The 21,804-nt window shown below is 38.3% G+C and overlaps 1 protein-coding gene across 1 annotated transcript in view; it reads right to left on the bottom strand.

Moving 5' to 3' along the window:
- The window catches only part of LOC140237699 (intermembrane lipid transfer protein VPS13A-like), a 121,465-nt gene that overhangs the window by 17,949 nt on the left and 81,712 nt on the right, over positions 1 to 21,804 (bottom strand). Inside the window, exons 44-57 of the mRNA XM_072317624.1 lie at positions 21,206 to 21,376; positions 20,402 to 20,553; positions 19,400 to 19,523; positions 18,391 to 18,522; positions 17,621 to 17,707; positions 16,894 to 17,100; positions 15,818 to 15,913; positions 15,039 to 15,143; positions 14,211 to 14,228; positions 10,851 to 10,889; positions 6,838 to 6,981; positions 6,182 to 6,310; positions 4,037 to 4,170; positions 3,076 to 3,202 (exon numbers count right to left, since the gene is read on the bottom strand). Of these exons, the coding sequence (XP_072173725.1) occupies positions 3,076 to 3,202; positions 4,037 to 4,170; positions 6,182 to 6,310; positions 6,838 to 6,981; positions 10,851 to 10,889; positions 14,211 to 14,228; positions 15,039 to 15,143; positions 15,818 to 15,913; positions 16,894 to 17,100; positions 17,621 to 17,707; positions 18,391 to 18,522; positions 19,400 to 19,523; positions 20,402 to 20,553; positions 21,206 to 21,376 (1,665 nt within the window). The remainder of the gene's footprint in view (positions 1 to 3,075; positions 3,203 to 4,036; positions 4,171 to 6,181; positions 6,311 to 6,837; positions 6,982 to 10,850; positions 10,890 to 14,210; positions 14,229 to 15,038; positions 15,144 to 15,817; positions 15,914 to 16,893; positions 17,101 to 17,620; positions 17,708 to 18,390; positions 18,523 to 19,399; positions 19,524 to 20,401; positions 20,554 to 21,205; positions 21,377 to 21,804) is intronic.

Here is a 21,804-nt window from a genome sequence, read left to right as displayed (position 1 = left end):
TTCCAAAACCATGTCACCTCTTATAGACACATTTTATGCTAGACATGCATTCAGCAAAGTTGTACAGAAAATTCTAAGCTTAGCTGCTATGTACATTTTGTGACAAATCTATGATTATTTCTCTCACAAATGGCCAATACAGCAGTAGCTACGCCATGTTCTTTTCCAGGTTTGGGAGGCCTGACTTTTGCAGACACAACCGCGACAAAAATTAGAAGTTACCAAACCCCTCCAAAAAAACAATGGAACACATCTCCCTATCCAAACACCAGGCAACGCAAGTTACATATTTGAGGGATAGACTAGTGGATGAAGCTTTTATTGTACTTAGGCATTTGACGATTTATAAATCGGTTTGAGTGAGATTGTGTGTTGAGCAAAATATGCGATCTTGGCACGCCGTCGATTGAATAGGGCATGCGAATGTGACACATAAAGAGTTAAGGACTATCAATAGCAGGGGAGAGGGAATGAAACTTGGCAAATGGCAGGAGAGGGAGGATATCTGTACCAATGAGACACACACAGTCCTTGTTACACTGGATTGGTGATGCTGTTGAAAAAATTGACCCATGACTAATGAATTAGTCTCCTGTGGTGATGCATCCATTCTCTTTTCCCTCTAAAGAAATCCATCTACAGCACAACAGTTCTACATTTTTGACAGGACCCACAACAAGACCTCTTTTGATTCCAAATGATCCATCAAACCCCCCCCCCCCTTACTCGTCCAACTCAACATAACACAACTGAAAAAAAAGAAAACCCAACCCAAGCCCAAAACGTGAAACAAGTTTCTGGGATTTGTATTTTCAAAGGAACATTCATTTTTCCTCTGCAAATTTTAAAAAGTGCAACAACAAAATTTGTTGCACTTTTGTTCATATCTAATATGAAGCTAATACCGACATAGCAGCATTTCAGAGGTACTACTAACACTGTAGATGGATGTCTTGAAATCAATGCAAAACAAACTTTTTAAAACTCTCTGTAACATGAGGCAGATCAAGGGACCATAACTCGTGTGAATTACTTACAGTTATGACAGAAAATTTATGTGTTTCTGTTTTCTGAAGCAAAGAACAGGAGGGTATGCAAAAATGTGAGAAAGACACAAAAATAGGCACAGGTGGGCACCGATGTGCCCATGGCACATTGGCAAATGTTGCTCTGTTCACATATGGCAGGTCATTCACAATTTGGAGAAATAGCAATGGACGATGTGCAATAATGAATGCACATCATTTTTCTCAACACAGCTCTTGAATATGTTCAGCATATAAAACACATCACAACTAGGACACAAAACACCGATCACACAACTAGGACACTTAAAGGCAGGGAATCCCATTTGCATGCCTTAAATGAAGAGTTGTGTAAACACAGTGGTATGTTGAAGAGAGTATCATTTTAGAAACTCCCATAAAGTATTGAAAGTGGAAGGTAACATGTAGTACATTTTTATTGACCGTTAGATTTTGAATTGAATTTTTTTCGGGGCTCACCGTAAATTCCAGTACATTACTAGGCTACCTTTGCAGACCCATGCACTGCATGTGTGTCCATCATGTATATTTTGTGAATAAAGTTCATCAAAACTTACAAACATTTCTATATACATTCTTGCCACACACTCTATATGTTATTACATCAGCTCTTATACTTTTAGATTTGTGTTTATAGATAAAAAATACAGAAGACTGCAACAAAAAGGCTTAAGTGCGGCTGACACACAGAACTACTGAGTAGTTGAGTTTTGTGCATTATTCAAATTGTAGATAACTGTTGACTTTCAAATTTCTAAGCAGTGGCCTAACAAGTCCCCTACGGTTCATATTTAATGTTTTGCTGCATTTTGGGAGTTCTGTAAAAGGTATCCCCTACCTTTAAAGGTACTCATAACCAGGATTAAAGAGGGTGCCGTTGCACGGACTCCCACTTATGGATCTGCCATGTTCTAAATGTCCGAATTCAATGATCGAGTATGCTGAGTATCTTGAAAATGGTCACTATAATATCAATCTCAGTTTGTTTCTTGATTCGGCCATTGTACCTGGTTGAATTCGCCTACTACGAATGGATCCTTCAAAGCCAAAGTAAGTTGCTTGCTACATGTACACTGTAGCTAGCAGTGGAAACTTGCATGTAAATACATGATCTACTTCGATTGACAGCTAACCCTATTCTAACTGGGCTATTTGAGACCAAGTTTTTAGGGGGGGGGGGGGGAAGGCAATTTGACCCCCCTTCAGATCTCGGCCCCCGATCGTGTGATTGCCGCAAAATTTCGCCTGAAGATAGAGCCGGATGTCAACTACAAGATTACATAGTCTTACGATAGAAAAATATTGGCTTTCTATTTTTAGTAAATTATGCAAATTTACGCATGAAATCATATTTTCACCTATAACTCCATTGAAAAGACTGAAGGATTGCTAAATTTTTGTGTCAGAGTCCCTCAAGACACATTGAACATTATAAAATAGCACAATCTCAATCAGTTTCTTTTGTTTTTTATTTTGCTAATTTTTAATGTATTTTATTGTTTTTTCAACATTTTGTTTTCTATTTTTTTTTTAATGCGTTGCGGAATCGTGGCGCGAAATGTTGAGGGAGGGGGTCAGTTTGACCCCCCCAGTTAGAATAGGGTTACTCATTTTTGCATTATTTTTTAACAGTATTATCAAACTGTTTTGGAGGTACCAATAGATTCTCTAAAGCTAGGAAACAATCACTACTGATTATATCTACACATTCAGACATACATTGTAAAACACTTGTACTACTTACACAATACAGGTGGACAGATCTTGCGAAAATGAAGAGTACTACACATGGAGTCAGTATGTTTTCAAAGCTGATGCTTTCAGCTAAGCATCCTAACAACAAAGATAAGAAATTACTGTTTTTTTTTTTTTTTTTAATACAGGTAATGGTAAAAACACTTCACTGGATGGATCCTCCACATGTGTAGTTAAAGGGAAAGGGGTGGGGGTGGAAGTGCACAAGACATGGTAGATAAAGAAATTTTGGCTGTGTTAAATGAGTGACAGGTTGGCGTGGCTATATCTGTACCTTATTGAGTGTGTTCTTGTTCTCCTTGCCATCGACAGTCCACACCAGCTGACGCTTGCCTGTCGGGTTCTGCCAGGTGTATAGCATGGTCTCCTGGGATGCCAGGAAGAGTTTATCCTCCACCCCGCTGTGCAACAGATACCACAAAAATAATAAGCACATTCCAAATCAGCATCTCAGGAATGTGATTTTTATTTAGTTCATAACCGTTCTTTGGTTGACTGTGTGTTCATTTGATGCTTGTTTTTCTTTAATTTGGATGATTACTCTCATTATGCCAGTATACAAGATATTGCCCACTACAGCTGAAGTGGTGTGGTTTAATAGTATCACTTCAATGAATTGCTTTTGTTACAGTATGTAAGCACATTTTGCAGTCTGTTACACCACAACACAGCTTCAATGTTTCCATCTTTCATGAGCATATACTAGTACCATGTTTAGAGGTTTAATGGGTATTTAAAAACACACCCATGATAAAATGGGTATTGCCGTTTCTAATTTGTGTGCTGAACAGCATGTAGTATGGGAACCAGCGTACGGCCTATATTTTCAGGAACAGATATTGAGACAAACTTAGCCTCTAGAGTGTACACTTGACCAGACATTTATTCTGCATAACACATGATTTGCTTACGATCAGTCACCAGTAAAAAAAATAAGGACCAGTACATATTATCATTTTGTCTGGACATTATTAGTATAATTACCCACACTTGTTACCTTTGAAAAGTCCAAACACCTTCGACAATAGCCTTGGGCGTGTCAGAGTGTTGCAAAGGCACCATGCATGGGTAATTCCTACTCATCCCCTAACTGATGTGTATCAGTATCACCGCACAAAACTGCATGATGAAACAGATCCAAATCAGACGACTGGTTGAGAGTGTACACACGACTAGGCATTTATTTGTACCATCACCGTGTAACACTAGAGAAGAAAAGAGGTGTATATGCTTACAACTGGTTGAGTGTGATCGGCACTTCTTTAGTGTGGTTGACCAGCTGGGTCGTGAAGTGACCCACAGCGAACGATCTGAAGGCAACCACAGTGGCCGTCTCTGTCACCTGACTCTCTACGATGATGCCACCAACCTGTGAGGGCAGCAAACAAAAAGAGAAACAGCAAGGTTTCTGTCATGTGCTACTCTAGGAATCTCAAACAATGGTATTTTAGATTATTGTTCAAAGTGCACAGCTATTGTATTCATATAGGTGTTATCTTTAAACATGAAATGTATTACTACTGGTCACATTAATCCCAACATAATTCTCCATGCAACAAGCTCTTTATCGCCTCGCAAAATTGCATATTGATCTCATGCAATATGTTCCCATGACCACTTTACACGTACCTAACATGAGCTCAAGGGATTTTCAGTTTATTGACAAAGTTTAGGATTGAGATGTAGGATCATCTGGGTACCTAGTTTTGATGCACACAGTTTGAATACAGATTAAATTTTGGAATATACCAGTAGTTGGTTTGGGCACGTCCTGTGCAATGGAGTTTTTCAGGGGAAATTACGATGAACCAATTTGCGGTCCAAATGAGAATAAACATGAGTACTGACTGGTCACTAATGACCATTACTAATGATGTGAAACTATTAACCCTAAAAGGACCGGTGGGGGGGGGGGGGGGGGGGCGGAATCCGCCCCCCCTCGACGTTTCGCGTTATAATTCTGTAACGCGAGAAGGCCTTGTCGAGAGGCTTCTTGACTTTGTTTGTTCAAGTCTCGCGCAACTTTTGAGACCAAATTTGCAACGTCCGCGCATACTTTTGCGAAGCCACGTCCATTTTTGTAACGGAATGTCGCCCCAAAAGGGGCACAATTTTGTGATTTTGTGTACATTTCCTATGGAAAACAGTGCTCTGTCATGAAAGTCATAAAAACCCGATTATTTTTACAATTAATCACTTTCATTGATTAATTTTGTGCTAATTATGGTAGAAAAGTGGTCAGTGACAATTTCCAATGAAAAAACAAAGAAAAAACAAAAGTTGAAAAACAAAGAAATTCTGAAAACAATAAAATACATAAGAATTGAAATGAGTTTTGGAAGTTTTTGTGATGTACAATTGTTGAATATGCTAAAAGAGAGTTACAGATCAAAAATTAGATTCTCAATGCTTTTAATTAGGCTAAAATATGGTCTTGAGCTTAATTTGCATTATTAATTAATTAAAATTGGAAATTTATTGTTTGAGAAAATCTTATGACACAATCTTGTAGATTATGACGTCGGTCTCACGCATGCAAAATTTCATCGCGATCGCACCACCGATGGTGGCTAAAAGAGAGTTACAGATCAAAAATTAGATTCTCAATGCTTTTAATTAGGCTAAAATATGGTCTTGAGCTTAATTTGCATTATTAATTAATTAAAATTGGAAATTTATTGTTTGAGAAAATCTTATGACACAATCTTGTAGATTATGACGTGGGTCTCACGCATGCAAAATTTCATCGCGATCGCACCACCGATGGCCGAGATCTCGGGGGGGGGGGGGGGGGATCAACCCCCGCCCCCCCCAGTCTGAGCATAGCCAAAAAAGCCCCGCCCTTTTAGGGTTAAGGGGGAGGGGGTATGATACTCTTTATAAGGGACAACTAGACCACGTTTTGTGAGCCAATGGCATGGAATACCTTGCCAAACGAACTCTCATCACCCTCGGTGTGAATATTAAAAAATAATTGTTGTTTTCTTTTTTTTAATACAAAAGTTCTCATATCTTTTTTGACCTTGTCACTGGGATGAATTTAATGTGCAAAGCACATTGATCAGTTTGACTGGAAATGCATTATGTATATATATATATATATATATATATATATATATATATATATATATATATATATATATATATATATATATATATATATATATATATATATATATATATATATATATATATATATATATACATACATATATATATATATATATATATATATATATATATATATATATATATATATATATATATATACATATAAAAAGAAGAGTTTAATATCATCATTATTAGTCAAAGATAAGTTTCGTCAGAAGTCCATCAATGCAGGTAAGATGCTACAGTAACAGCAGGGGAGAGATTTTTACCTCTGGGAGTCTGAGTACTGTGGTTTGCGGCTCTGTGAAGTCAAATGGAAGGGACGCCTCTGTGCCCCCCTTCTTCATTACCACCAACTTGCTGTTCACTTTCCTGTCTATGGGCCAGAATGGCACACACTGTGCGGTAGAGAGATAGAAAAGAGAGAGGAGATTGAAAAAGAGAGAGGGTTATGTGGGATTCATTGGGAAATTTCAGTACTGAACACTGAAGTATGAATCATGAAAAGCAATGATTCCAATTTCTTCCAGACAATGACACACACATGTACTGCACACACGCGCGCTCACACACACACACACACACACACCACTGTAATTGCCCAACTGATGCAAAGTTTGAACAGTTATGTCATTCAAGGTGCTTTGTTTTGTTTTGTTTTGTTTTTATACCGGGAGCATTTGTCTAGCATCATTAATGAAACAAAAAACAAGCAAGTGAATTAAAAAAAAAAACTCATTCTAAAAACTATGGACAGTTCTACAACATGATCTTTGATTCTTCATATTTTCACTCTCCCTCCCCCTTTTTTTTTTTTGGGGGGGGGAGTGAATTTAAAGTCACCAAAGGACATTTGCCCATTACATATTTAACATATCACAGCTAAGAGAATGTTGTAGCCCAACGGTTGTATTGAACCCCTGACCTGCCCGACTTCCACATCCTGGAACGTGCCCTGCGGCTCGGCGCAGCAGATGTCGTAACTGGTCTGGTTGACCAGGAGGTAGCGTGGTGTGAACATGACGACCTTGGAGAAGCCGAGGTTACTCAGCTGGATCTGAACGCTGATCTGTAACCAGCAGCCAAGAGAGAGATGGAGACAAGGGAGAGAGAGAGAGAGATTAGGCAAGACAGCAGACTTTGGATTTAGTGCAGTGCTGACGCTAGACCTGGGACCCATTTCATATACTGTTGATATGATAACAACTCTTGCTGGAATGGTATTTGTCACGGTAACAACCAAAATCCAGCTTCCTGATTGGCTGTTGCTATTGGAAGTTGCCATTCCAGCACGAGTTGCTATCCTAACATCTTTTATGAAATGGGGCCCTGTATTGAGGCTGTGATTTGATTTTTGGTGAATTACGCAAGCACACACTTCAAAACACACTATATACATTATATTTTTTCCCTTTTTCAACTTTTTAAAAATCTTCAGTATCAAATGCTTTTGGGTTGTTTTCTTTTTTGCTTTGATAAATCACAGAGATCAAATTTTGCAAAAAATTTCCATTTCAAAAAAAAGAAAGTCAGCTTGAGATACCATATTGCAAAGTGTTTGACCTCCCGTATTCTCCTGCCTGAGAAATGCATAAAAAAGAGCAGCGGATGTGGAGCTTAGTGCAATTGTTGCTAATGTGCATTAGGATAGGAGTTATAATGTTTCACTAAGATGTGACGCATTTCAAACTTGTCTAAAATCACAGCATAGGTTCATTGTAAAGTCTGACTATTTGCATCAAATCCTTGCCTCCTTTTCCACAGAAAGAGCTAAAAATGTCTGCCAACACTGTTCAGGTTCAGACTTTCAAATTGGAATTTAACACTTCCCCTTTAAAACAACAATTTTCAATCATGAAGTCTGCTTTAAACTTGCCCCTGTCCCTCAAACAGCATAAATAAAACCAAATATACACCATGTATGTATACAGTGGACTCCTGTTATAACGAAGTCCTCGGGACCGGCAGTTTTCTTTCTTTATATCAAAATTTCGTTGTAACCGAACAAACAAACAATAAAGATACATAGAATGGATGATGTTGAGGCCTGAATTTTTACTTTTGTTGTAGCCAGAATTTGGTTATAACCGTGTTCATTATAATGCGAGTGCATTGTATTAACAAATGTATAGAAATACTGTATACAGGTAATAAAACAAGATTATATGGAATTTCCTTTGAATATGATTACAATGAGTATAAAGTGAGGTAAAGTTATATATTTGTCTTTGTCACTTCATCTTTTCCGAACAGTAGAAGCATCAGACCCAAAGCAATCACCACAACCCACAGCATAAGTCCCCACAGTTGTTAAAAAAAAAAAACCCAAACAAACAGACACTCTAACTTTGATATCAAACTACAATAATCCTCCCACATAAAATGCTTCCACGTGCAAAACAACGGAAACGAGACATTAAAGTCGATCCCAAAATAACAGCAGGCTGAAATCAAAGTTGGGGTCACATGCATGAAATTGAATTACCAGTAGATAAATAGAGTGAATACATACAGTGGCGGGAAAAAAGTGTACCACCTATTCATCTAAAAGTGAGTTCAATTAAGCATTAATTAATTGTTACTGAGTGTGACAAAGTTTGGTAATGTCTTGTGCCGAAATAGCCTTTGAAAATTTGCTTGAACGCTGCAAACAGTTATCTACATGTGCATTTATTTTCTACAATTTGACATCAGTGCAATTTGTCAAAGTTTTAGCAGTTTCAAGAAAGAATTCTATGCATGAAGGAGAAGCTGCTTTCACTAAGAGCCTGAAGAAATGGGGCAGATCAGCAGTGAATTGGCATTCATTAAATCAGACAAATTAATAAATACTTTGGATCATCAAATTTCAGCAGTTTGAAGAAAGAATTCAACACATAAACATGTACAGGAAACCTGCTTCCAATGAAACACAGACGAAATGGGGCAGGTCAGCGGAAATTGGCATTTAATAAATCAGGCAAATTACTAACTACTCAGGATCTCTGAACACTAGTCAATTGTCTCAGATAGCACTTCTAAACTGCTGGAGACTGGAACAATGGTCAAGAGATTCCTCAGAGTCTTCTGACATAGGGTCCTGCTCTTGACCGTTTCAGCAAGTGTTCAGCAATTTAGAAATAGTTGATTAGGGCCTGAATTCATGCATTTCATTGTTAAATGCCATTGCTGATTTGGGTTATGTAAACATTTTACAAAGAAATATACACACATGCATATAAAATAATTGTCATCATTAAACAGTGGCAGAAGAAGATTAAACTAAAGAGACAGATGATTACAATACAAACCATTGTACATGCCTGTTTGGAGTGAAAATCTTTGCATAACAGTACTGAAATGACTTCTTTCTGGCCCAAACTTCAAAACAACATAACATGACCCTTTTTTTTTCTTCACTTTTTTCTTCCCTAACACAACTATGCAAAGTGGAAAAAGGTACTGGAAAAGATTATGAAGCAAGCACAGAAAAGCAGTTAGGAAACAAAATCAAAGACATGATGAAAAGGTGCTTCAAAAGATAAAGAGACAAAGTTGGGGTGTCGCTGAAGTGATGCTCAAAAAATAAAGACGAAGAAAAGAAAGAAGAGTTAATTTTTGAGTGAGGATCATTCAGTTGCAGATTCAACTGTTACTGGGGAAAAAACAAGACAAGGCCAGTAACCCAAAGAACATAATGTCGGCAGCAATAGTTCTGCTTGTTATTAAAGGGACCATATAATAGTTTTGGTTGAGACCTAATTTCAGGTTTCTAATATTTTTTGGTGAGATAATGAGAAACCTCTTATGAAATATGAAAGAGCATGTCATTCTATGAGGAATTAAACGTTTATTTGATGAAAACCAGTATTGAAATGGCTGAGATATCCAAAAAAGAGCGATTCTAATAAAGTGTGGGACCCACACTTTTTTACGATCACTTTGTTTTACTTTGTTTTTTGATGTGTCAGTCATTCCAAACCTGATTTTCATCAAATAAACTTTGAATTCCTCTTAAAATGGTATGTTCTGTACTATATCATAAGTGTTTTCTTGGTATCTCGCAAAACGTTAAAAGCCCAATTCTCATCTCCACCAATACTGTACCATCCCTTTAAGAGTTCAGGGGCGCTAATCTGTCCAAAGATTTGTAAGAATGTAGGAAGAAAATTTTGCGAAAAGTAAAGACCTCTTTCACACAGCATAGTAAAATGCAAGATGGAAGGATCTCCTCTTCTACACCGTAAACTACTGCCAAAAGAAAATTAGGTTTAGTCTGCGATTCAAAACGGGGAGATTGAAAGGGCTAACAGTCTAAACAGTGATAATCTACTGGACTAATGTGCTCATCAGAACTTCTTAAGTTGTTTAGTGTGGGTAGGACAATTGCTGAAGGGTCTGAAATTAATGCTTTAACTGTTCTACATGACAAAATTCATAGGTTTTTTTTTTTTTTTTTTTTTTCCTGAAGTGCAAAGGGACAGATTGAAGGGAAATATGATATGCCACACAAGCTGCCTCTTTTCGAAAATGTAAGAAACAGAGGGAAGAATTGTGAGTGTACAGAAAAATCAATGTGAAGCAGTGAACAAATAATACAGACAGGGATTTTCATGGAAACAAGATGAGATGCTGTTGCAAGCAGTGCATTCAAAGAAATGAAAGATGAACAGCATGTACGGATGAAAATAAAACCCAAGTAATTGAATAGAGTTGAAACAGCAAAAAAGGAAGGAAAAAAGAAGGATTAAAAAAAAAAATGGATGAGATTAGGATTAAGGTTTACCAGGTAGTAGTATTAAATTGCTCTCATTTTTTTTTTCACAAACGAAAAGAGAAGAGCAGCGCACAACAGTCCTTTTTAACAACTTTGCAACATTAGTCTGCCATGCTTTTCTGAACGGCAATCTCTGCATGCACCGCACACACAAACGCATGGTATCTCAAGGAGATCATTACATTATACTTTCTTGGACGTCGTATACCACTCCCCTGAGCCTGTGGAGATATATATGGTGAGAGATGAAGAGGGAAAGCAGATGTTGTGAAATAAGAGACAGTGAGGAAATTAAAAAAAAAAAGATTATCTTTAATATCTGGATAAGGTCGTAGCCCTCATATGCAAGTCCTGAAAACTTTTGATTGGATATCGTTTTTTCGGAAAAAGCGGAAGGGGAAGTTTAACTACCAATTCATGGCTAATCAAATAACAGATTTGAAATAATTGGGAGAGAATGAACCTGTTGAAGACAAGTCCCAAGTATACTTGGGCAGGTGTCTATGGGAAATGCATGTTTTAGCAAAATCAGTTAGTCCTCAATGGAAGGGGAAAGAAAAAAGGTTTGACTTTTGCTCTTTTTCTGACATCAATATCTTCATGATAGTCAACTTGCAGGTATTGCTAAAGGATATCAAGATGAGAATCATAGTGGTCACCTTGATTTTTTTTTTTTTTTTTAAACTGGTCGCATCTATCAATTTCAGTAACTGTCAGTTTGATATGAAATTCATACAATTTCTAAGGCGCACTTCTCTGTTCTGACTTTGCAGATAGGGGCTACTGCCTCGGAAAATGGGCACCAAAGCCATTTAAAAAAAAAAAAAAAAAACATAGATAGACAAACAACTGGTATATCAAAGCGATGAAATCACAGAATAAAATGAAGAATTTGAGTGGCAATAGCAGATGAAAACAAAATGGGTGCTTATCGTCCCCTGGCCCCATGAACAGAATGAAAACTCATACTAGGCAAGACGACCTTATTGAAATTGATGTAGGCGAGAGAAGTCTAAGCTCTATCCATTTTTGTTCGTCCTTTTGTCATAGTTTTGGACTCACGCCAGTTTTGAGACATCTTGAGACATTGAATATATGCTACAATGAAATCTCTATCCTATTCTTTTTTCTTTTTGCCTCACACGTTACTGCCAAAAGGCATAACAGGGCAGAGATATCTAAACTATAAGATTGTTTGGATAGAGCCGATTAGCACAGCACACTAAATAAGTCCCGATTCTGCACATATGAAACATGCAAGAAGCTATTTCGCTACAGTCCATTAAACTGCTGGCTCTAACTCATTGTACAGAGGGAGGCTCAGAGTAAATATCATTTCAGTTCTCTTGTTAGCAAATCTAGATATACTACATGCTTTGGAAAAGAATAATACAGATTATTTGACATTGAACAAAAAAAGAGGGAGGGAGGTTTGTTGAAGCAGGTATCAAAACATCTACGGGTAATAGATAATGTAACTTTTATCACCTTATACTCCGTGGGCTAGGTCATGAACAAGAAAGATCGAGAAAAAGTGCATATGTGTCGCATGATTCATAACATGAAATCTAAACTTTTAAAGAAAAACAAGTAGTAAAAATTTAACTCGACAAATTAATGCAACCACTTTGGAAATGTGTTACACAACTGTTCTGGAGTACTTGATTGGTCAAAATATCTATAAACATTTCAAAACAAACTTTCAAAGGTGTAAAAACGATGGAATACTAGAAGGAAGATCGGGACAGTGGCATTGAAGAATGTAAGGAGTATAAATATAAACGATAAATAACACTTGGCTGGTGTCTAACATTTGATATATATATATATATATATATATATATATATAGCGAAAACTTTGAGCAAAGAAAATGGGTTTTCATCGGGATGCAAACCCGATGAAAACCCATTTTCTTTGCTCAAAGTTTTCGCTATTTATTATTACAATTGTTTCTGGTCAGTTTTTCCTTCCTTATTTCAAAAAAAAAAAAAATATATATATATATATATATATAAGATGTTTAAACACTACAGGTCTATTTCTGTTCTCGTTTTTTTAGTAAATGTGGCTGGTTGATCATCTGAAAACATGAACGGTATCAAAAACTTGGCATGCTGGCTAGGCACATTCACTGCCAAAACTCAATCACAAAACAAACACAAAAAAATCTTTTAGATGAATGCGGGATGTGTAGACCAAACTGCATATGTATAGAAAAGAGGGATATACATACAGTATGCAGATAATAAAACTGAAAAGACCATCACAGAGGCAATCATTGGACAGAATTATTACTTTGGTAGGTAAAAGGAGAACATTCATCTTCTGCATATTTCATTGATATCAACATTGTGATTTTAGCAGTTACCCTCTTCTGGTAATAAATATTCTGCCCAATGATTGATTATCAGAAAAGGCAAGTGCCAAATTGTGTCTAGCCCATTTGCATAGAAGAAAATAAAGTTTTTCTAACTCCTGGAAGTTCATTGACCCCGCTTATGACCTTTGGCTTTGTGGTGACCTTCAACTCCCAAAGGGACATTTACCATCGAAGTTTAGTCACAAATGGACATAGGGATCAAAAGTTATGAGCCATGATCGAAACGCGCCGTAAAAACTTAACAGTGGGCCTAAAAGTTCGTTGACCCCTGTCTGTGACCTTTGACCTTGTGGTGACCTTCAACTCCCCAAGGGACATCTACCATCCAAGTTTGGTCATGAAGGGACATATACATCAAAAGTTATGAGCCATAATCGAAACGCGCCGTAAAAACTTAACATAGGGCCCTAAAGTTCATTGACCCCTGCCTGTGACCTTTGACCTGGAGGTGACCTTTAGATTTGGTAAAATGTGTAACTTTGTATAACCACTCTTCCCTCCAAGTTTGATTGAAATTGAAGTCCTCAGTAGAGAGTTATTCAAGTTTTTGTAGCGTTAAGGACGGACAGACAACAGACGGACAGACGCAGCAGGCGATCCCTTGGTCTCCCCACACCTCCGGTGGGCTCAACAACAAGAAACCGGTAATAAGAAGGACATTTCATGAAATAACACAAGCACTTTTCAACAACTCATGCTAACTAACGTATGGTTATTTCAGTAAAATCATGTATTATTAAAGAAAAAGTCCACTGGATATGACACGTGTATGCTACGTCTACTATTAAAAACCAGAGCCTCTCCCCATACTCTGCTGATGCTTTCATGGTTTATGTTGGAACAGTTGTGTATATGAGCACACAACCCTTCAACACTTCTCATGCAAATTTTCATTACCACCCCTGCCCCTACCACCCAAGAAACACATTTGGAAGCAATGGACTTTGAAACATATCTTTTTTAGGAGTGCAGTACAATCTGTTTAAAACAAAAGAAAAGGAACACTTTCGTGAGGATAATCTATAAACAGTGCATGGCAGCAAAAGTCCCAAAAGGGGATCAAGCAGACTAAAGAATTGCAAAAGTGAAAAAACAACAACAAGGCAAGGTTGCCATTTTCGTGCATCTGCAGGTTTTAAAACATCTACTGTAACTACTTACACACACAAGGCCTACCACCTACAAAAAAAATATGGGAAGAAGTACAAAATATGGAATTTCAGATGCATATTAGCACATTAACATGTCCACAGGTTACTCTGAAATGGAGTCCACATTTTCCCTGCATTGGTGTCTTCCGATCCAGGATCTATTAGTATCTTTCTCAAGTGTGCATTTTCATCAACTTTGTAAATATTTCACATGTAATCAGATATGTTCATCTTTTTTATTTTTTTAGCCACGCACTATTTGTATGGTACATTTAGTATTAAAGGCTGACATGGCATGCTATGTCTAAGGATATCATTGATATCAAATCAATTCTCTTCAGGCCTGTACATCTCCTAGCAACAATCAAATGCAATGAAACATAAAATGGGGAACAGTACTTTCACTTAGCTGACATCATTTTTTGGCAGCACCAGATGGAATGACTACGACAAATTTGATACAGAGACACAAGCGATTGACAGGATACGAGCTTCGCATGACGACTGTCACAGCGCCATCTCGATCTGGTGTTCGAAAACGACATATTTTTTTTCATTTTTGAAACATCAAAATGAAAAAGAATTGTTCCCTACGTCAAAAACAGACTTCTTATTAAAAGCAACTTGGTATACAACACAGCAACGATTATCAATTCGGGAGGATTTACAGTAGTTGCTACTGTTGAGTAAGTCACTGTTATACCAAGTCATTGGTGTGATGGCGCAGTGGAGAAGATACTCATATCAAACATGTCCCATAGAGGGCTGGAATTAAACAAACTGTCGATGTAAAAAAACTTCCCACGAGGGAGAGAGTTAAGATGAGGTGACGCCATACCTCGTAATCCTTGGAAGATGTCTTGCAGGAGATAAATCCAGAGCTGCCGACGGTGTCGAGAGAGAACTTATCTGACCACTGAGACTCTCCCGTCTTCAACTGGATCTGTAGTGGGACGGCAGTATACATACAAAGTAAACGTATGATAAAATTTTACAGGATGAGCTGTAAAATCTCCCAAAATTTCGCCCAAACCAGCCAATATGATGTAGCGTATTAGAATAAGTTATGAAGGTTTAACCAGTACATCAAAACAGCTTGGTATAATATTCATCCAAACAAGTCAATTCAAAAAAGCGGCAGAAACCCACATGACATGCCAACAGATAGAAATGCCGACCACAAAAACTTTGGAGACTGGAAAGTGCATGAACTTGGCACCATCTGTCACATGATTACATCCATTTCACATTGTTTATGCACTTTGTACATTCTTTTGCACCTTGTTGCTATTTGCATTTTTTTTTTAAACATCCATGGAGGGCATGTAATTCATGCCTATGTGGAGCATGAGTGTCAGAGATCAAAACTACAGGTACTTTAACCTGTTGAGGACGGTTTGATTTTGCTACAACATGCATTTCCCATAGACGCTTGCCCTAGTATACTCGGGACTCGTCCTCAATGGGTTAACATCCCTGAAACTATGTGTAGTTTTGTTGAAAGTGTGACCTGTGTGCTCAAACTTCTGAAAGTCATTGGGAAGCAAACTACACTGTCGTTTCACGTAGTGTGACCGCAGCTATGGATACAACAGCAGGGCTGGAGGGCCATCTTACCTTATTCTTGCCAGGACTGAAGACCTTGGTAGGATACGAAAAGAAGACAGGCTGCTCCTGATCGGCTGGATGTTCGATAATGTCCTCTCCACCTCCCTGAATGATGAGAGGATTTGTACAACCAGAAAATACTGATTAATCACAAATGAAAAGTGGTGCAAAACTGCATTTGTTGAAAGGGTACAGAGGATCTCAAGTGCATAAAATATACACATGTACAGATGTATACACTTAATGAATCATTTTCAGTTTTCCTGGTCTGACAAGCATTTATGTCTCCATGCCATATGTTGTGCATTGACATACATTCTCACAAGGCAAGAGAAAAGTACAACTGTATATGCCACATATTTAGCAAGTCTAATTTTTAGAGAATCGGGACTTCTCGACAATTTCATGAATGGTGAAAGTCGAGACCATGGAGTTCAGCAATGGACTGAAAAATTGTTCTCATTCACTCATTTTCAGGAAGATTGCACCCATGGTGCTTCATGACTTGGGTCTACTATAAACTGTATAATCACGCACATCACATTCATGTCAAGATCAGAGCTCATATTTTGGTGTGTTGGTAAATTAGTGAATAGCACCCAACTCGGTTAAAGGGATGGATATAGTTTTGGTTGAGATGGGGCTTCAGGATTCCAACTTTTTTTGTGAGATAATAGGAAACCTCCTATGAAATATTAAAGAGCATACAATCCTACGAGGATTTTAATATGTTTGATGAAAATTGGTTTTGGAATGCCTGAGATATCCTAAATAGAGTGATTCAAATACAAAGTGGGACCCACCATTTACTAGGATCGCTTTGTTTTGCTTTACTTTTGGATATCTCGCCCATTTCAAAACTGATTTTCATTGAATAAACTTTCAATTGCTCTTAGAATTGCATGCTCTTTAATATTTCGGAGGAGGTTTATAATTATCTGGCAAAAGATTACAAGCTGAATTCCCATCTCAACCAAAAACTACACCACCTTTTAATAATGAATATTCATTAGCACCAAACAGTAGGGTGGTTTCCCACGACACCTTCAATCATCAATGCTACCACCACTCCCCTCATCCCTCACCTTGTAAGCCAGAGGCAGACCGGTCTTGTTGATGAGGCAGTATGGCACAAAGAGGGCCATGTCCACAAAGCCCTGGTTGTAGTCACACCACACCCCAGCCTCAGTCCACTTCCCATTGGGGCCCCTGAAACCCAGCTGGGAGTACTCATGTAGGGTGGACCTCAGGGTCATCTCGCCCCTCCACTCCAGCCCATTGTATGCATCAAGCTGCCAAACGAACAGGTTTTGAGAGGGGCGGAAAAATATTAGTGGATCTGTTGCCTAAGTTCATTTCCTCTTTTAAGATAAGCACATCTAACAATAGTACATGGAATTCAAATCAACTTTGTACTCTGGACTAGACAACATAAGATAACCAATTAATACCATCAATGGCATGGTTTTGAGAATAACAGATGTCTGAATACTGACACCTCTTAAAGAACACTTTGTTCTGGTCTCTTGTTATGGCAATGTAAGATTTCAGAAGACTTGGTGGTTTTAGAAATCATCTTTCTTGACAATGAACACTAACAACAGTAAGGTTGTAAAGTTGTGAATAAAATGGCTTGGACTGACTCCCATAACCACATTGTACAGTGTGGTATATGTGCACAGTCTTCAGATCATAAGTTATTCCAGAAAAAAAATAGTTCGAATCTAACTTATAGCTAAGTCCCTTGGCATGTAAGGGGTTAACCAGCTTGATACTTAGTGACAAGCCTCCATGGCCGTGCTTGCTTCTCACCCTGACAAACATCATTGTCTTGGCCAGCTCAACGTTGAACATCTTGCTCTGCTCGCAAGGCTCAATCTTGATCTCATCAGCTGAACCCTGTCAGGAGAGAAGGAAATCAAGAGAATGATGAAAAGTTGATGATGATGATGATGATGACAGTGATGGTTATGATGATGATGGTTATGATGATGATTTTGATGATGACGATGATGATGATGATGATGGTGGCGGTGATGATGACGGAGATGGTGATGGTGATGGCGACAATGGTGATGGTGATAGTAATGGTGATGGTGGAGATGACAATGATAATGATGATGATGATGATGATGATGATGATGATGATGATGGTAGTGGTGATGGTAAACAAAATGGTGGTGGTGATGATGATACATTGCTCGAACATGTTGTTTACCAAGGAGCTGCAGAAGTAATAGAAGTCTGCAGTTCTGAACTGTTGTATGATGTAAATAACAGCATTACTATTCGTTTTTACAATAATGCAGAACTCTAAGATACACATATTTTCTTTGTATCAGCAATGTTTTCAATTATTCCAGGCCACATAGGGAGGGACATCATACATCACAATAATATCTTTTTGGGGGACATTTCTAAGGATTTTCATGGACATGATATCCATACAAATTCATAAAAATATCTCAAAAAATACAACTACAAAGAACATGACACATAAACCCCATCTACAGACACAGGGCACACAGACGCACAGAGAGAAATGGGACCTTCCCACACAAGAAAGGAGGGACTTCCCCCACCTGCAAGGTGTAGTAGATTGGGAGGGGCAGGAGGTTGCGGAGTGCCACCACTGGATGCAGATGGATGTTGTACTTGGGAGAGTGTTGAGAAGTCCCCTTCACATCCAGCAGGCTTGCCTCCTGGATCAGCACCTGAAGACGCAAAGCAAGACAATACACTGCCATCGGAATGCAAACACATAATATCTCTCACAGAATATTACCTTGATTCTTGCATTTTTGTATTGATTTAACTTTGATCCAAAGTATCATTTTTTTTTTCCATCAGGAAGAAACTACCATTGTACATTTCAAAAGCCTTGAACTCGAATTGACGTCCACTTTGTGAAATATCACCACGAAGATATCCTCACTGAAATATATTTCATGAGAATAAGAAAAATTCTTCACACCTTCCACTGTTTACATGCCAGAACCAGCTCCATCCCTCTAACTTTCTCTACCTCGACTTGGAATAAAAACTTCCCTTTTTTTTTTACTACTGGCTATAAACTATACACTGGCATGCTTTGATGGTAAATGCTTTGAAGATGCATAAAACACATTAGAAAATGTACTTTGTTTTGTTGCTTTGTTCACTTTATTTTGTGCAAATTCAATCAGGCACAGATGGTGATCGTCCTATAGGCTTATTAACAAATGGTTTAAGTTAAACCTATGTAAACTATTAGAACAAAAGCCTGAGGACCACAGAGATGCATATTAACGTACTCCATAATGAATTCTGAAATTCCCATATACTTAATACACAAGCCCCCAGGTTCTGTATGGAACCAGTTAACAGCCTAGCATTACAGTGCACTCCTGTTATAATGAACACGGTTATAATGAAATTTCGGTTACAACGAAGTAAAAATTCAGGCCACAACATTATACAGTTGTATAATGTTGTAATACAAAATAAAATAAAATAATACAAAATATGTATTTTTATCATATATTTGATCGGTTGTAATGAAATTTCGATATAACGAAAGAAAACTGCCGGTCCCGAGGAGTCTGTACTTACGTTGAAGAAGAAAGGAGTGTATCCAGCCGTTTTGGGAGGACACCTAAAGGTCACTGTCCTCTTCCCCTGCTGTCTCTCCTTCCACAGGGTCTCATATCGCATCGGCTGGTCACACATCATGTAGCTGGAGATGACAATATGAAATGTGTGCTTTAATCCCTTGAAGACGACTCCCAAGAATACTCGGACAAGTGTCTATGGGAAATGCGTGTCATACGTAGCAAAATCAGTCCATCCTCAACAGGATAAACTCACCTTGCTATGTCTGTTGCTGCTTCATGCAGGCATCTGTTTCATCAGCATAGACGTCTTGGCGGTCATAGAACCACTGTTGAATTTAACATCTCTTAGTTTACTAGGTTGGATGTGATCATAGCTACTATTTGCTTAACATTTGTTCTGAGTGAAGGGATTACCTGTTGTAATCAGTGTACACATCAGACACACACACAAAAAAAATGTCTCATTTATGTGACAAATAAAACATGTCAGTCTTGTCATATAATGAGGTTTTTTCACAATGGTATCTCTCAAGACAAGTTGTAAGAATTCAAAGATAATTGGTGCATAAAAGTACTAATTCATTACAAGGAAGAAATCTCGAGATGCAAAGATCAAAAACCAAGGAATATGACGACAGACACAGACATCTAAACTCTAAAAAGGCCTCCAGGCACTGTCTCTTGCAGCAAACTGGCCAAAGGGCGAGTGGTTTCATGACACAGCTTAACAGTCTGAGAAATCTCCAGACATTGAGCTCTCAAGATGGGGAGCTCTGAAAGCAATCTTATCTTCCATCTCAAGACAGGGTGGCTGTTGATGGGCCTTGTCTAAAAACATAGCTGTTTCATCACCACTATACAACACAAAAGTGTCAGTTTCTTCTCTCTGACACTGGCAACACCATCAAAAGAAGCATCAAACCCATGTAAGTGAGTACAAAACAGTGTGCCATGTGCATGAGAAAGTACGGAGATTCGGGGGCAAAGAGTTTGAGCTCACCTCTCGTCTGTTGGCTTGACCAGAATTTCCTGAGTGTGGGCCACCTGTAGAGGAACCATGAAGCTCTTTCCTGGGGCCACCTCCCCGACCTTCTCCACATGCCCGGACGCACTGGTGTGGATGTCCACACCCTTGTCAAAGTGGTTGAAGATCTGTATGTATGCACACATTGAAACATTTTTCTCATCAATCTTATGATTTGTCTCCAATCCCTCATACCTCAAAAGAAAAAAAAAAACCAACCAAACAAAAACAGAAAGGATGACAACATATACACTGTAAACATTTCGTTTTATCCATATGCAGAGAATCAATGCAGCTCTTATTTATGGTACTCTACCAGGGAAATGCTTTTAAGGTCAGCTACTATGGCTTTCAAGCTTGTTTCCTGTACAATTGCTTTCATTATACAGACAAAAACCTCCATACATCACTGCATACTTTGAAGTCAGGATATTCATGTATAGATTAAAAGGTGACAGAAGACCAGGTTTATTTGTTATTACTCTTCTGGAACAAGAAAAAAAAAAAATTGGATTTGCAAAGGAAAATTGTAAGAGTCTGAAGAACCATTGTGGCTACATGGATATGACCACTAACTCGATCACAAGATTCTATTCTAAGACCACTGGTGGCAGTGCTTGTGCCTCCAAGCAAGATATTTTAGCCTTGCTGCCCAGTCTCTGAGAAGGGATTGATCATTTGGTCCTGTGGTAGCTTGCTCACAAGAAGTGATGTGCTTCTTCAGTGGCCACATATAAAATATTAAGTTCAAACAAACGCACACAAGAACCCGATAATCACCTGAAGGGGTGACCTCACGGTGACCTTTCGGGTGTCGAGGGTGGCCTCAATCTCCAGGATGATTGAGAAGATGGTGTCCGTGGCCTTGGCCTTGTTGACTGGCTGCAGGTTGTAGAGGATGTGGCCTGCCTGGACTATCGGCAGGTGGAAGAGCATCTCGTAACCTTCCACCTGACAAAGCATAAGAGTGAAAGGTGGTGATTCATAGTCAATGTAACATGCTTCGAAGGAGACATCACAGATAGAGTATATTAAGCCAGAATCTATCAACTTCTCTTGCTATATCACTACTCTATAAATGTCTTCTTGTAGATCTTTTAATGCAAGGTACTCAGTTTGTTGAGTTTGACTTAACTTTTTGTCTGCTGAGGTAAGAGGAGCAATGTATGAGTGAAACAGCATGGTATCACAGTCAATGTGAGAAGAAACAAAAGAGACATTATAGATAAAATACATTAAGCCATTCCCTCTCAACATTTGCTGTATTATCATTCTCATGTCCTCTTTTCAGTCTTTCAATGCAGGGTGCTCCATTCGTTGAGTTAACTTTTCTGTATGCTGAGGAATGAAACGGTGGTAACACCACAGTCAGATGCCTC

The sequence above is a fragment of the Diadema setosum genome, chromosome 14 (assembly GCF_964275005.1).
Source record: "Diadema setosum chromosome 14, eeDiaSeto1, whole genome shotgun sequence".
Classification (NCBI taxonomy): Eukaryota; Metazoa; Echinodermata; class Echinoidea; order Diadematoida; family Diadematidae; genus Diadema; species Diadema setosum.
This window is presented reverse-complemented; position numbering and strand designations above follow the sequence as displayed.